The following is a 15,087-nucleotide window of genomic DNA, read 5'->3' as shown; positions in this document are numbered from 1 at the left end:
TCCATTCGATGCGTCGGTTGCTGCTGCCCGATGCTGACGTAAGTAGTATCACATGATCCAGCTGATTATAAATTTAATGCCAGAAGGCATTTGGGCAAAGCGCTGCTGTCTGGCGGACATAAAATCGCAATTCAACTTCCAAGCAGGCGCTTCAGCCAAACGTTTAACCCAGACCGAGAACTTCGGCATCCACGTCTGATAGTAATCCGCAAACTATGAGCCGACTTTTATCCCGTCGTCGTAACCACGCTGACGACCTTTCAGAGGAAGGCTCCGATGGTCCTGATCTGAGTGGTTCGGACGAGGACTACTCAGGAAACGAGAGTGATGACGTGAGCGAGGCGGTGACAGAATCTGAAGAGGAGGAGGAGGAGGAGGGTGAAGAGGAAGGCACGGAAGGAAATGGGGTACCTCCGGGTACGCTGTCCGATGGGGACGCATCTAAGGAGGGGGAACTAAAATCACGTAGGACATTGGATAGCGAACGACAGTTTGGGGTAGAAGGTGACGAGCAAGGGGGTTCAAGAAAAGCAGGTATGGCGGGTGCAGGTAATTCTACGCTGGGAGACGAAGACGAAGAGATTGAGTACGAGGACGATCGCTCGGATCAAAAAGTCGGCACCAAAGATGGACGGGAAAAGGGAAAGGAGGCAGCTGCGCGACAGTCGCTGGGTACGAGTTTTGAAAAAAAGCAGAAAGACATGGACGAGTACCGCCGAAAACTACGCGAAGATCCATCATTTACTCCTAGCATTGGAAAATTCTGGCTACATGATGACCGGTTTGCTGGAAGGGGACGGGGGAGAGGCGGATTCAGGTAATTGTCTTCACCTATCCATTTTCATGCTCTTTTTCTCAGTTGAATTTTGATTTGCTGTGGCAGAGGTCGCGGCCGACCCTTTGGTCGTTCACCTGGTTACCGCTTGCCTGCTCCCTCAGAACAGAACTCAAAACCTCGCGCCCCAGTGGAATCAGACGTCGAAGTTCCAGATCTATCTCGCGGAATATCTAATAGTTACAGAGAAATGACTCCACCCCGTAAAGTATATGATCCATCAGTGGCTGATCCAACGGAGAAGAAATGGGTACATGATAAGTTCGAAGAACTTGCAAACAACGATCCAGGAAAGTTGCGACATAGGAAAAGCTGGACTCCGCGTGATAGTGAGGTTTGTAAAACTTATCCATCAAGTGAGTTACTCCTCTTGTCTCTTATATTCTAATCGGACCTCCATCGTAGACGATGCGATCCACCTTTAGGGTAGGAGAGCACGCAGTCACCATCACAAAGAGGAAGTCTACACCTGATTTCAAAGCTAGCAAAGAACTGGCGGAGGAGCGGAATCAAGAAGGAGGGAAGCTCAATGGAATCTCTGCGGCACTATCACCGGCGAGTCAGAAGGCAAAACACCCAACGCAACGCTATTACACGGTCGGCAGTGGCGTGGGCGGACGACCTGCAGTGGATGAAACAGGAGATCAAGCTCCACGTCAGAGTAAACGATATCTCGGTGCGTCGCGAACTCAGTCCCGCCCAGATCAGCCTGCGAATGATGTTGAGAAAGTAGAAAAGCACACCGGCAATGATCTTAAAAAGGCGGTGGATGCCCCCGAATTTCAACCTGCTGTGGCCACGTCAGTTTCGTCCCATACAACATCGGATCCATCATGGAGTGAAGGCCGGCACAAACAATCAACTAAAAATCGATATAATAAGACATATCCCAAATCAGCATCGCCCTACGATCAGCCGGCGGAAGCTGTGGACAATGTACCATACGCGACGCTATCGGCGGCCAGCGTGGGGCAACCGGATCCGACGACCATTACGATACATCCTATGATGACGAGCTCTGGGCAAATCGTATTAATGACTGAAAACGGGCTAATGGTCCCCGCGGATGGCTATGCAAGCAATTACATGTACCCTCAAGCGTATCAAAATTACTCATATGTTCCCCAAGCGCAAAACCCGGCGACGCCAGAAGGTCCCGGATCGAGTGCGGCTTCTGCAACACCTGCTTTCGCATATTATGGACCGGGAGGACAACTATACTACGCCCCTTCCATGTTCCCCTCAGCCATAAATGCATCCGTTCCTCCAGCGATGATGGGTGCTATTAGTGCACCCGTACCATTTTACTCGAACGGCATGTACATTCCACAAGCGATGTCAATGCCAATGTCAGTTGGACCTGTCATAAGTGGGCAGGCGATTCCTGTTGATGTCAAATCATCGCCATCCGTACCTGTGCGAATTCGTCGACCAGATGACGCGGAGAGTGAAGGCAAGCGGGTAGGCAACGAAGCTGAGAAAACTACTGGCGCGAAGACAGCGGAGACAACTGCCTGAGTGCTTTGTAGCTGGGGAGCATCTGTAAAGGACTATGATATGGAGTTATGTAACTCATGTAGGCCTATTGGTTCAGCGCTGTATGCGGTGAGAGAGATTCGGCCACAGGGCAGAATCATGGTGCTGATACTCGCTTTTGCTGTAGTTGACCGTCAGAGCGCAATAGACATACACATGGATGCCGGTCTTCCCCTAATTACCCACTCATAGATCCACACTGATATTAAAAGGTGTATTCCAGTTATTGTTCATTACATGGTTATTCTACTCCAAACCGTATGCCGGGTGTGCAACATTGATATAGTAGGAGTAACAAAACGGATGGAGGTATGAAGCGTGTACATCTGCATTTCTACTGAATGTACTTGTCACGAATATCCTTCCACTGGCGCTGCAAGGCACAAAAAATTGGGTCAACCGACTGGCGGTATCGCTATTTGAACAAATGAATCGCAACGTACCCCCTTGTTGATCGAATCCCACACCCTGTCGGATACAGTGTCAAAGGCAATTTCGAAAGCGAAGGCCGACGCGAAGATGCCAGCCAGGTAGGCGGAGCTTCGGCGGAAGAAGACTGAATTTCAAAAAGTGAGCCGAACGGTAAAAGAGAGCAGCAATCTCTTTGTTAATAATGAAAGAGGAACAACTTACCGTTGTAGGTTTGCTTTGCGATTGCAGAGGCCATTTGGGAAAAGCTATTGAACGACGATGCGGTTGCTGGAGGTCAGTTTTGCAGAAGCAACTGGCAGATTTGGTTCGAAACATTGCTTGAAGCGCGTTGTTGCCATGGAAATGTACGGGTTGAACTCGGGAGATGATTACGTAAGGTGGACATCTTAATGTGGAGGTGATTGAAAATGGCACTAGAACTCATTATTATCCGGATTAATCCGGTTAGTTATATCGCATAATCAGCACCCCCATCTATTGCTCAAAGCGTCCTGCTAATGTTCTCCAAACTGCGGTGTGGCATGCTAATGTTTTTTTTTTTAAACTACGGTGAGGCGCATGCCAAAGGTCTATAAAAGGGGACCTGCTCCCTCTTCCCTCTTTTCTCACCAGTCCTCGACTCACAAGCATCTGCCCAACTCTCATCAATCATGAGAACGCCGATGTGGTGGTGCCAAGGACCTCGCCCACCCGACTACAACAACATAACCCCTTGTAAACGCTGCTACTACTATATTGCTACGATCGCAGGTATTTCTTGCTGATTTTCCCACGCGGATTACCCAGTCTAATTCTGATCTACCTTAGTATCTGAACATCCTCCGACTAAAGAATTTCGAAATCAAGGGCTTAGTAGGATTTCTCTCGTGGTGGTGGGCTTAGTTACCCGGTTAGAAAAACCGTAATGTGTAATTGGGCCTAGTGGTAGTTAGTTAGTGGAATCGTGCTGCTTTGCACGTACCCCAGTTCAACCCAGGCTGGAACCTGTAGCGAGTTAGGATAGGGGTGGGACTCGTTTGCAGGATAGGTTATGAAGGGTTGGACAGGCTGGCTAATTGTAAATTAGAACCGGCTGTAGTGGGTTGGAGGGAGAATTTGTCCCTAGTGACATTTTCTACCACCTGCACACTAATTACAGACCAAGGATCAAATGTAAACAAATAATGAAGAATATGACAAACTATACCCTATCACTATGCCCTCCGTATGATAGCCCAAAGTAGCGAATAATGATAAATACACCAACAAAACACATAACATACCACGATGTTAAAGGCAGTGGGAATAAAAAAGTCATAGATCAGTAATATCAGTAATTTCAGTAATTCGCTCTCGCTGATAATGTCTTGCCACGGTCGCATATGATTCCTTTCCAATTTCTGTACCGCTTTCATGCGCTGCCTTCTCTTCTGATCTCGCTCCATCTCGCGTACTGCAAGGTCCGGTGGAACTAGTATGCGGATTGCGTTCTCCAAGCATTCCACCCAAACACATCCGTGCTCAATGCTTTGGCCGTCCACGTCCAGCAGTCCCAAGTTGCCGTATTGGTTCATCCCCGGCTCCAAAATGAAGGCTTTGACGCGTTCGACGTGCCATCTTTTGTCATTCATATGTCTTGCTTTGTCTTGTTCCAAAAATAACGGAAGAAATCCCGTTCTATCCGTTTGGCTAAATACCAGGTCAATAACGCCATCAGACGCAGAGGTAAAATTGCAACCAAGTAAAGATGACGAAATCCATGGGTGGTTCAGAGCGGTGAACGAAGTAAAGCCGGCTTCCAGCGTCACCCAACCCGACGGCAAACCAGTGGACGGATCTAGATGTGCGTACTTTGCAGGGGCGCGTGGACGTGGACGCGGCCGTGGCGGAGAACTGAACGACCTTACTGACCGCTCTTTGGAAAACTTAGCCCTTGCTTGCAGTGGAGAAGTAAGCGAACGTCCACGATGTAAGTGCGGTGGGCCAGTCTCGTCAACAGGCAGGTAATGAAGGACTCCTTGATATTTCCTCAAGTTTACCATCCGCCAAAGTCCGAATATGTCAAAGCGCAAAGAACCGATCCATCGCCACCATTTACTTTCCAGATCAATGTCAGCCAGTAATCCCCACATGAATGATAAGTGGGAATAAACACGTTGTCCGGAAGATGTCGTTACAGCCATCAAATCTGTCGGTTGGGGCACTCCGCGGATAGCAGCCAACGTAGCGACATACGGGTCCAAAGTATCAAGAGATCTGTTGAGCGCATTCGCAGGTCCTGAGGGAATGATACCCAAGGGAATTTTGGACGCTGTTTCCCAATCTGGCCGAGAAAGCAATGCCTGCCATGCACAGGTGCAAAATAAATCATAAACTCAAAGATTACAATAATCAAAAGGGTTCGATGAACTTACATTTATAACTTCATGTACTATTCTATCGCCGCCAACGGTAATTATTGTAGTATACTGTGATATATTACTCTCTTGTTGGATGAAATCATACGCGTGGTTAGGCCTTTCGGTCACCCACAACTCAATATCCACTTCCGCCAATTCCAGCATCTTTCCCACAATGTCGTTGTATACCCCTGCTCCTGAAGGTAAGCCCCTCGGGTTCACGATGACCAAGAGTTTCCGGAAACGCACCAGCTCTGCCATGCAAACAAAAGCTCAATATGGGCGACGCAGCCTGATGAGCTGATTTACCTACCTGCAGCCTCCGAAACTTGCTTCGCGAGTCGATGTATATCGGGTCCTTCAAAGGTCACAAAATCAAGCTTGCTTCCACCGAACTTGCCAATATTCTTGAGGAAGTGTATCTCTAACTTTGTATCGCCGTCTAGCAATCGAGCAGCAAATACACTCTTCAAACTGACTTTCCAGATAGCTTACAAAGGGGTACAAGGAGTGCAATAGTCATAAACTCTATCCCGACTCTGGAGCTGCCTTTATAGCCGGACTTGTAACTTACCGACACCATCCAGTTTATCCCATCGCCAGTCAAAGAGAGATTTATGACCTGAATGCAACCTTTTCCATAGTAAGTCATAATACTCCCCGCAGTCATCTTTCGCTTCCTGCGTCAGCCAGAATGTAACAGGTATGGGCTTCCAGCTCTGCGAAGGAATGTAATACAAGCCAGGCTCTGGTGCCTGGACTGTAGTCTGCCAGCTTGTAGGGCTGCACTCACGAGGCCTCCTGGATCCCCTTGAAGGCATCTACGGTCAACAAAATAAGGCGCTGAAATCTCTTGAATTCTGGATGAAAGTCAACGTATGGAGGAAATTGGGGGAATAGCCAGCAATGTCCGAACGAGCGTACGCGTCGGATTTGATAATCGTCCAGAGTTTACTCAGACTTCGTTCTAGTTAATGCACCCATTTGTAAAGAGAATCCCCTCCAGTGCAAGCAACGCACGGAGGACATAGAATTCCACGGCGAGCAATTCTTTTCTTTGTTAAAGATGCTGGAAAATGCCGTGGGTACTTGTAAAAGTTATAAAAATAAGTAATTTTCCGATCGCAGATACCCGTAATCCATGATCCGCGAGATCCCTTTGATATATGTTTTTGAGCTGCTGGAATACATTACACTTGACTAGCCTTCTCCAGATTCTCTTACTGCCATTACTGCTCTCTCCCTCTCTCGCTCACTGCGAGGCTTTTTCTCCTGCCTATCATGTCCAGCAGTTTCTACACTCTTCATCCACAGACAGGTGGTTCACGAAACGCCAGCATTCCTCCCGTTGACCAACTATGGGGATTTGACCCCTTACAGTTGCTTGAAACCGTCGAGTTTCCCAATGATCGGTATGAAAAGTATCTACGAAGAAACAAGGCTGCCAGAATGGTACATGTTAATCCACAAAAGCCTGATATTGGCACACTATTCACCAGATCTCTTCTAACGTATCGCAGATGGCCATTCGCCGTATCCCTCTTCCGGTAACCCCTCCAACGTCCGACACATCTACACCAATCTCGACCAAACCCAGTACGGCGGCTACTGTCCCTTCATCCGCCTCGCATCAAATGTCTCAGCATCACCTACGCCGATCAGTTCTTAGCCCAGCCTCGACAGCTATTCGAGATGAAGCGACTCTGCGCGAGCAACTGGCGCGCCTTGCTGCCACCCTGTTGATCCAAGCTCTGTTTCGAGGTTGGAGAACCAGAACCAAGTACATTGCTGTAGTTTATGCAAAGATCAGCGTCCAAACACATCGTTTAAGCCCTCCCGATGTGTTCGGAGCGTTCCAAAGGGAACTGCCTGGGGTCACTGCACAAGATCTTAGTGTGCAGGTATGAGTATAACGATTAGCTGCAAGGCCTACTGCATGCTAACATGAGATGCAGGAGAAGCTACTTCGACGTTACTACAAGTACTGCTCTCTCGTCGAAGCTGCTTCCCCGATTGACACGGTCCCCCCAACGTTTCCTGAGTTTGCTGCAGCTTACATACAAGCTGTATGGCGTATGTGGCTCGTGCGACGAAATTGGTTACGATTCAGAAGAATGGTTAGACGTCGTGATCTGCCGATTTTCCGAGAACATCGTGTAATGGACTTAACATTGATCTATGGATAGAAATCAGGTGCACCACAAAGCGATGAAGCTGAAGAGGCCCGAAAAGAAATGTTATGGAAGGCTCGAAAGGCTGGTGGACAGCAAAACACATGGGATGAAGCGGCAAGAAAGATACAGAGAGCCTGGCGAGGCCATTATGTGAGTTCAAATTAGAGGACTTAACTCTAACTAACGCCTATGGTCTATCCGTGTCGTTTGTTTATACTCTACCATTCCCTTTTCCAGAACGTAAAGATCTATCGCTTCCACCGGGACCTCATTAGATTCCGTCTCCGCGGAGACCCGCGCAAGCTACTCAGATTTATCAACCCGCAAGAATCACAGCTAATCGACGGCGCCATGGGCATCCATGTCAAATTCCGGCTAGGTGGTGTAAGTTGACCCTAGGGACAGCTAGCACGTATGGTTCTGCAGCAACCTTACTGTGACTGATATGCTCAACATTACTTCTCCGTACTGTAGACGGCTTTTCCACCTACCATCTACTACAAAATCTTCGTTCACAAAAACCTGGTAGATATGAATGCCTTCAGTCCACGGGATTACACTTCCCAGGAAAGTAAACAACTCTTGCCAGTGGACTTATTTGACAGAACTGGACCCTTGCCAAAGCCGGGACCACTGGGTATGTGCTCTGGAAGTTTTTGCTGGAAGGTTCTTGGAAGTTGTTCATGTTCCATTTTGCTGTAGCTGGATGGTATCAGCGAATTGAGAATAATGGATGGCGGCCAGTTTCAGAAAAGGTGGGTGAGAGTGACGATCTTGATGCTTGTCTCAAACAAGATATCCAACATTGACATCAAATCATTGCTGTCTCCGTTAATGAATGAAGATGTTGGATGAGCAGCAAGATACGGCACCTCAGTTCTCAAATTCAAAACCGATCCGCTACCATCATTTGCAACTGAAGCGTCGACAGGATCTGGAAGCCGCAAAGCGAATGCGGAAGTTGGAGTGGCTTAAGAAAATGTAAGTCGCCCGATTATGATGTGATCACACCGTCAAAACAACGTCGTCAACCCCATTCTGGCTGGTACTAATATCAAAACGGTTTATACGCAGGTATCGCCAAGGCAAGGAAATGATGAGAGCAGCGACCACAGCAGAACAGAACCTTATCCAATCAGGATTCGAAGACGACACACTTAAAATGAAGTCCTCTGGCGGGCTAGTTATGTCAGATCAAACATATGAGCAGATAGGGCCGCCTTCACATCAGCCCTCTGTCAGCGAACTAGAGTTGACCTCCGAAGAGCATCTTTCAAAACTCGAATCAGAATTGGATGCGGACGTGTTAATTCGATGGACCAACGCGCTAGACTTTGACGCTTATTGTGCTGACTGGATAGAGATAGCTACGAGTGGAAAGTCCGATGGTTAGCTGAGATTGAACCATTCGCTCTAAAGACCGAACATTCTCTTCTCACATTCTCGTCATTCAATTATAGATCCAAGAACGTTTGATATCGAAGCAGAAATTACCGTAGAAGATGCAGAAATGGTGGAGGGACCCGTCGAGTCAGAGACCGCCGTCCATGATGGAGTTGATGACCCACTGGAGAGGTCTACCGCTTCGGCTTCAAAATCTCGACCTTGGTCGGGGAAATCAGATCGCTCCGTCCGTGATTTAATGGTGTCCCAGCGTGATATACTAGAGTTTTAAATGTGAATTAAAGGGAATAGTGAGCCTACTATCACCAGCAATCATGTCGCTAAAGACAAAGGAGTTGCTTGCACCTTCTGGAAGCTAAGGCAAATCTTACTTGGAAATGCTTCATCGCCAGCTGCCAAGTTTGCTAAAGGAGGAAAGTTGAAAGAGGGTTAGGGTTTGGAAATTTGTTGTGAGTGTAAACGCTCCTGTTCAATTCCAGTACAGCACCTTTTTGTATCTAGATTCATCATAATGAGTATAAAGTAGTATGATATTGAGTAGATCATGGCGACCCAGTCATGGTGATAGGGAGACCAGCAATTATCGTTTCAACTCTCAATTATTCTCTACAATATAATGCGACTATTTACAAATGTTAACCATAGCCCTCAGAATAGTTACGAGTTCTCGCTTGCGCAGAATGGTTTCTCTTCATCCTTCATTGATTCCCATCCGCATAGCCTTGAATCTAGACACTTTCTTCCCCGTCTAAGAGGAGTATTCATTTAGCATCGCATGCGTGAGAGGCCGAGGGAATGAAACTTACCGACTGGGACTGTGCATCAGAACGAACGGATGCGGTCTCGGAGTCTTCTGCAGCTTTCGAATTCTGGATAATCGGTATGCGCTTATCCGAAGAAGAGGCTCGTCCAACGACAGGAGGAGCAACCAAACGTCGGGAGACACGCGGCACCATAATTACGCCCTAAACAAAGCAATCAATGCAGGAGTCAGTCACAACAAGTACTTTTTCCATTTGACCCGGCAGGAATGATACCTCATCAGACTCCTCTCCTTCCTCTTCCATACCAACACTTGCTTCTGGCCCTGAAGACTGCGTAGACGACGAAGCGGCACTTGACATTCGTGCCGCTTTAAACCGGGAGACTTTCTGTTGAGAAGGTTGCGCATCTACAGCTTTCTTTTCCACGTTCTTGATGACGTCTCGTTTCGGCGACTGCAATTGGCCTGCTATAGTATGCGATCCACCAGACGTGTTGTATAGTGCACGTACTGGTACACAAGGTTTTATTCTCTTCTGCGGCTCTTGAACGGCCACAGATGCTGGCTCTGATGATGGCTGCATCAAGAGGTAATATGATGAATAGGTGGCTCGATGTGATGTCCAAAACAGCGAAGTCGTACCTCTGCTAGCTGTTGCAGAATCTGAGGCAATTCTACCGCCTCTCGCACAGCCATTCGTGCGGCCTTGAACCGAGATACTTTGGCCACCTTATTTTGCAAACGCTCTTCGCTTGCGACCTATTATACGAGACAACATCTCAGTTCCAGCTTCCAGCGGTTCTCTGCAGCCCTTCGCCAATATAACCTACATCCTCCTCTTCTGCAGTTAATGGATGGACCGACTGCGCCTGAATGAGCTGGTTTCGCTTTAAATGATACTCGTTGAGCAGCTCTCGCCCAAATAAAAAATCATCAGTTTCATCTTCAGACATTTGCTCCACATCTTCTTTCTCGATTATGAGATCTTTAACTGAATGCGCTTGTGGCGGACGATGTGGTTCAGCAATTGCTCGGGGACTACCAGTCGAATCTGGCATATCTTTGGATTTCGCCCGCATTTGTTCATAGATATCAGAAGGGCTTCTGATAGACGCGGGCGCTGTGGTCTGGATGTTTTCATCAAAACTGACGTGTTTTGGCACCTTTTCACCTTGCCGTTGCGCTTTCGCCGGCTTCTTGAGAGATGATCGAATGCGCGTGAAGGTTTCTAGAGACTGATTGAAGTCGTCTTCATCGTCATCCATAGTTTCGAATCGCATTTCCCCATCTGAGTCGCTGTCAAAGTGCTCCTCCTCCTCTTCCTCTATATCATTATCAAGATACCCAGCTTCCTCCTCTTCTTCGTACTGCTTAATCTTTTCAAAAAGACGACGCTCGAATTCATCAAAATGCTTCGCGTCAGCGGTGATGTTCGAGTCTGAAAAGGACTGCACGCTCTCATCAGCAGTGGGCTTCGGTTCTGACAAGGGCTGCACCGGTCTCTTTTCTGTATGTATGTGGGTCATTTATGTCCGTGTCGACGTGGTAAGTATGCTAATGCTTGTCAGCCACAACTAACACGCAATACAGACGTCTTGCCTTCTCCGCCTCTTCATTGTACTCTTCACGAATCTCAACAAATTTGAGGCCTTCCTCATTGACCTGAGCAAACCATCTCGTTAGCGACTAGCCAGGAACGATAAAGCGGCACGCTTCAATTTGAACATCAATGTACCTCGTCACCATCTGAGTCCACATTTGATTTTTCGAGGGTAAGACTCGACCTGGGATCCTCTAGTTCTGTAAGCTCCATGCGAGCATATAGCTCCTTTTGCGCTAGTTTAAGGTTCTTGACTTGTTCTGTGGTGTCTATGGCGATTCTTTGCGTCAATTTGTCGTTCAAGCAAGTAACAAGACTAAATATCATTACTAACATTCCCGCCTTCTGCCAACTATTTCCAAAGCTTCTTTGACGGATCGCTCGGCAAACCAATTATCGCCTAAAAGTACCAGCACCTCGTTGGTATGTATGAGTTGACCGGGCATGAAGGCGAAAGGACCGAAAGGGACCTGCAGATCGGTATGAGTATAGTGGCGGAACGGGCCAAGAGACGACATTCCTACCATAACATCCTTTTTGGTAACTTGTACCGCACCTTGCAAGAATCCTTCAAGCGTCTGATAGTCCTCGTCGTACTTTTGCCAGCGTTTCAAATTCCCTTCAGTGTTGGCGATCGCCTGTTGGACTGACAGCCGTTACGATGACTAGCTAAGCCAAAGTCTGCTTCCTTTAGTATTCTACCTCAAGTAGCTTATCCTTGTACCGTAAAAGCATTGTGCTAGTCGCCTCTTTTGCCGCTGACATGGTGAAAACTGTGAATTGTTGAATATTGACGTGAGGTGAAGATCTTGAACTCTCGTGGCTATGGCAACAAGCTGACTCATGCAGCAGCAGCGATCTTCCTCCTCAGTTTCCGACACTTGATCTACCACACGAGCAGTGGTGCAGAAGTTCCTCACCTCGGGCGATCCTCGAAAGGCTGTGAAGCATAATTTGCTCAAACCTTAAGCTACCTAAGATAATAATCGGGGTGGGGAAGCTTTTACTTCGTCGTCAGACGGACCTCCCTGCTTCGTTTTCAGTGGGCCAAACATGTTCATCCTAACATTATTGCGGGATAATATCCGCACTCATCCTTCCGACTTCAGCAAACCACGGATTGAATCATTAACGGACGAATTGAACAAAAAGTACTCAAACAAGGTCTGCTGTGGTCTTGTTTCTAGTGCGTTGGCGCTTCATGTAAGACTTATCTCCTCTTATTATCTAGATCTTGCACAATGTTGGTCTTTGTATCCGTGTGTGGGATATTCTGGAAGCATCAGACGAGATAGTGCATATGGTTCAAGATGGGTCTTCGCAGGCTAAGGGTCCGTACGCAGGAAGTTTCTCTTCCCAGACTGTTTGGTGTGTTGTTGAAGCACAGCTAATACCTGTTTTAAAACAGTCACTTTTCGCATGGTGGTTTTCCGACCATTCAAAGGGGAGATAATGACAGGAAAGGTTGCTTCATCACACCCAACGGAAGGTGTACGAGGTAAGGGACGGACATGATACTTTTGGAAGAAATTCACTAATTATATGTACCGAATGGTAGTGACCATGGATTTCTTTGACGACATCATAATTCCACCCTCCTTTCTTCAAGCTGGCTCCGAATAGTATGTTTCATCTCCCCTGGGATGCTCACAGCCTATGCTTTACTTAAATGCTCAATGCACAGCGACGAGGAGGAGAAGGTGTGGGTTTGGAAATACGAGGAGAACGATCTATATATGGATAAAGACGAACCAATTCGCTTTCGGATGGAGATTGAAGAATTTGTGGATGTTGGGCCGGTGCGGGACGGAGTAGATGAGGAAAAGAAAGTGGCTCCTTATTCATTGGTGGTAATGCTATTGGCTTCGTTGAAGAGCCCTAGGTTTGATTTGTACTGCTAGATGCTAATTTGTTCCCTGTATCAGGTTTCGGTGGCCGAACCAGGTCTGGGGCTTCTGTCATGGTGGGAGGGGTGAGGTCCCATTACAGGCGTTCACATTGTAATTATTCCGCAAGCTCCGCGTCACGATCAGTAGTCGGATGCGTATGTACATTAAACATAGATTAACATCGTAGAGCTAGAGGTGCTACCATATATGGGCTAGCATAAAGGCGGCACTGACGGGTCGTCCTCAAAGTCATCCGGAACTACAGGAGGCATGATGGAGAAGGTTCTATCAAAAATACTCGCTTTGGCGCTTGCCGTCGGCGTCTGTGCATCTGCCACGATATTTCGAAGATCAACAGATTCTGTTGGAGTGAAAGAAGTCCGGTAATTTTTCTTTCGTTCAGCTGAAGTTTCTTGTTTCCGTTGCAATGCTCTTTTCTGCCGCTCTTCGTCCTCCTTTATCCTACGCTCCTTATTCCTTATCTCGATCACGTCCGCCTTCGTCTTGTCTACATGCGCCTTCACCATCGTCACCGCCAGCCACCCTGTTACTCTGCTCCTTTCGCAAAGTACATTTTCCGTCTGCACTTCCTCATCCAAAACAAGCTGAAGAATCTTGCCCTTGACACTAATTCGTAACCAAGTCGGTTGCACATCCACATCGATTAGACTGGTGTCGACAAACTTTGACAGCTCAACATGAAGAGTTATGGTATCCGTAGTTATGGCGAAGTGAAATGGCCATTTCCCTTGATTTTTTTGAAGAACGCGACCATCTGGGGCAAATAGGGGAGTGGGCGACTGCTGTTGCTTGGTTGGTGGATTCTGGTTGTTTTTTCCTTCTCTCATGGATGCGAGGTCGCGAGCAGCCTCTAGCCTAGCTGAGGGTGTATGCGGGACAGGCTCGTTTTGAAAGCGCCAGCGCTTCTCTTCGAGCCTGGAAGATCGTGTTTCAGTAGGGATGCGACGAGTAGACCATTCATCCACAACACCTACTCATCAATGTCTCCGGATGCTGGAGTGGGATTCCGACCTTCATTCAGAGAATCAGAGCTATTCGTGCTATTCTCATTGTACTGTGCCTTAGAACTTTCATGGTCATTTGCTTTTTGGGGAGCAGGCTCAGCTTCCACCTTGGCCTCGTACACCGTTCCAGTCCTTTCTTCACGTTCGCGGATGAACCGTTTTCGTACATTTTCATACACTTGCGCTGCCTCGATCCGTTCCGACCTTGTGATGTCGCGTCCATCGAGATTCTTTCAGTGTTGATTTTATATGAGTACCATACATACGAATTGATGCGACGGATCATCCTACTTTGAGTTGAGGTAACGTAGTAATGACAAACTCCCGATATCCTTCCTTCTGAGTACAAGGGTTTCCCACCAGGAATCTATTCAAGGAAACATCAGCTAGTGATTGGTGCCAAACTATCTCTCTTGTTCTGACTAACAATTCACGTAGCATCTCATTGCCCTTCAAGCACTCAACGTCCAGAGGATCTTCCACAAAGTTGACCGTCAGGTCCAGTTTCTCTAAAGCCTCACATCCTTCAAGGTTCTCTATTTTTGATACGTTATTGAGCGCCAGCTGCAAATATTTGAGTTCCTTTAACTTGTGAAGATTCTCTGAAGAGCAAAAGAGATCAACATAAGACCAATGAAAGGGAACTGCTCTACATTGCCTCACCAACCGATTTTAGAAATTTGGTTATTCTGCAAGAATAGAATCTCGAGATGTCTACAATACACATCTAGGTTCTCGATCTTTTCTATATCATACTGATGCAAGGTGACCTCCTTCAATGAAGATAGTTCTCCATCGTTGTGTTCCGCGCGCTTGCGCAGTAGCTCTTTATCAACTGCCAAAAATCAAAACCCGTTATGATGAGAGTTACTTTTGCGGGTCTGTGTAGTGCCATAACGTACTTCTTTGCACCATAGCGGTTGTCAAAAACGACTTTGACTGTAAACACCAAGTTAAACGCGTCTTATACAAGCATATATCACGTGCTTTCTATGGCAACAAGTAGGTGAGCAACGTTACGGACCCTCGCGGTGAGTGAGCATTTGCAGCA

At 47.3% G+C, this 15,087-nt stretch overlaps 7 protein-coding genes across 9 annotated transcripts; 3 read left to right on the top strand and 4 right to left on the bottom strand.

Annotated features, from left to right (window-relative positions):
* The first annotated feature begins 107 nt into the window (after positions 1 to 107).
* Positions 108 to 2,619, top strand: SPPG_00640 (uncharacterized protein). Its single transcript, XM_016748968.1, has 3 exons — positions 108 to 817; positions 884 to 1,169; positions 1,241 to 2,619. Exons 1-3 carry the CDS (start codon positions 216 to 218, stop codon positions 2,351 to 2,353), a joined length of 2,001 nt encoding a protein of 666 aa, XP_016612991.1. The 5' UTR covers positions 108 to 215; the 3' UTR covers positions 2,354 to 2,619.
* Positions 2,536 to 3,096, bottom strand: SPPG_08861 (uncharacterized protein). The gene is made up of 3 exons (XM_016757004.1): positions 3,005 to 3,096; positions 2,815 to 2,927; positions 2,536 to 2,744 (listed from the first exon to the last, which is right to left on the bottom strand). Exons 1-3 carry the CDS (start codon positions 3,036 to 3,038, stop codon positions 2,706 to 2,708), a joined length of 186 nt encoding a protein of 61 aa, XP_016612990.1. The 5' UTR covers positions 3,039 to 3,096; the 3' UTR covers positions 2,536 to 2,705.
* Positions 3,097 to 3,776: 680 nt separating this feature from the next.
* On the bottom strand, positions 3,777 to 6,074 carry SPPG_08860 (uncharacterized protein). The gene is made up of 4 exons (XM_016757003.1): positions 5,756 to 6,074; positions 5,495 to 5,671; positions 5,197 to 5,435; positions 3,777 to 5,124 (listed from the first exon to the last, which is right to left on the bottom strand). The coding sequence occupies exons 1-4, from the start codon at positions 6,000 to 6,002 to the stop codon at positions 3,997 to 3,999; spliced, it is 1,791 nt and encodes a 596-aa protein (XP_016612989.1). The 5' UTR covers positions 6,003 to 6,074; the 3' UTR covers positions 3,777 to 3,996.
* A 316-nt stretch (positions 6,075 to 6,390) lies between these two features.
* Positions 6,391 to 9,297, top strand: SPPG_00638 (uncharacterized protein). Its single transcript, XM_016748967.1, has 10 exons — positions 6,391 to 6,633; positions 6,702 to 7,082; positions 7,137 to 7,298; positions 7,368 to 7,505; positions 7,593 to 7,739; positions 7,830 to 7,992; positions 8,058 to 8,110; positions 8,200 to 8,336; positions 8,430 to 8,743; positions 8,816 to 9,297. Exons 1-10 carry the CDS (start codon positions 6,463 to 6,465, stop codon positions 9,028 to 9,030), a joined length of 1,881 nt encoding a protein of 626 aa, XP_016612988.1. The 5' UTR covers positions 6,391 to 6,462; the 3' UTR covers positions 9,031 to 9,297.
* SPPG_08859 lies at positions 9,248 to 11,896 on the bottom strand. 2 transcript variants are annotated; one of them, XM_016757002.1, is made up of 10 exons: positions 11,825 to 11,896; positions 11,647 to 11,768; positions 11,457 to 11,592; positions 11,258 to 11,391; positions 11,115 to 11,184; positions 10,353 to 11,029; positions 10,165 to 10,281; positions 9,797 to 10,099; positions 9,566 to 9,724; positions 9,248 to 9,507 (listed from the first exon to the last, which is right to left on the bottom strand). In XM_016757002.1, exons 2-10 carry the CDS (start codon positions 11,647 to 11,649, stop codon positions 9,451 to 9,453), a joined length of 1,656 nt encoding a protein of 551 aa, XP_016612986.1. In that variant the 5' UTR covers positions 11,650 to 11,768; positions 11,825 to 11,896; the 3' UTR covers positions 9,248 to 9,450. The 2 variants fall into 2 exon arrangements, with proteins under 2 accessions (XP_016612986.1, XP_016612987.1); XM_016757001.1 differs by having other exon boundaries at positions 11,647 to 11,760.
* Positions 11,897 to 12,014: 118 nt separating this feature from the next.
* On the top strand, positions 12,015 to 13,497 carry SPPG_00635 (DNA-directed RNA polymerase). Its single transcript, XM_016748966.1, has 6 exons — positions 12,015 to 12,286; positions 12,354 to 12,453; positions 12,531 to 12,620; positions 12,681 to 12,744; positions 12,807 to 12,972; positions 13,048 to 13,497. Exons 1-6 carry the CDS (start codon positions 12,176 to 12,178, stop codon positions 13,096 to 13,098), a joined length of 582 nt encoding a protein of 193 aa, XP_016612985.1. The 5' UTR covers positions 12,015 to 12,175; the 3' UTR covers positions 13,099 to 13,497.
* On the bottom strand, positions 13,011 to 14,967 carry SPPG_00634. Of its 2 annotated transcripts, none has more exons than XM_016748964.1 (6): positions 14,939 to 14,967; positions 14,700 to 14,871; positions 14,464 to 14,638; positions 14,328 to 14,403; positions 14,007 to 14,266; positions 13,011 to 13,947 (listed from the first exon to the last, which is right to left on the bottom strand). In XM_016748964.1, exons 2-6 carry the CDS (start codon positions 14,761 to 14,763, stop codon positions 13,224 to 13,226), a joined length of 1,299 nt encoding a protein of 432 aa, XP_016612983.1. In that variant the 5' UTR covers positions 14,764 to 14,871; positions 14,939 to 14,967; the 3' UTR covers positions 13,011 to 13,223. The 2 variants fall into 2 exon arrangements, with proteins under 2 accessions (XP_016612983.1, XP_016612984.1); XM_016748965.1 differs by having other exon boundaries at positions 14,704 to 14,871.
* Between the last annotated feature and the right edge of the window lie 120 nt (positions 14,968 to 15,087).

This window comes from Spizellomyces punctatus (genome assembly GCF_000182565.1).
Source record: "Spizellomyces punctatus DAOM BR117 chromosome Unknown supercont1.1, whole genome shotgun sequence".
NCBI lineage: Eukaryota > Fungi > Chytridiomycota > Chytridiomycetes > Spizellomycetales > Spizellomycetaceae > Spizellomyces > Spizellomyces punctatus.
The sequence above is the reverse complement of the archived record's forward strand: the minus strand, read 5'-3'. Positions and strand labels throughout refer to the sequence as shown.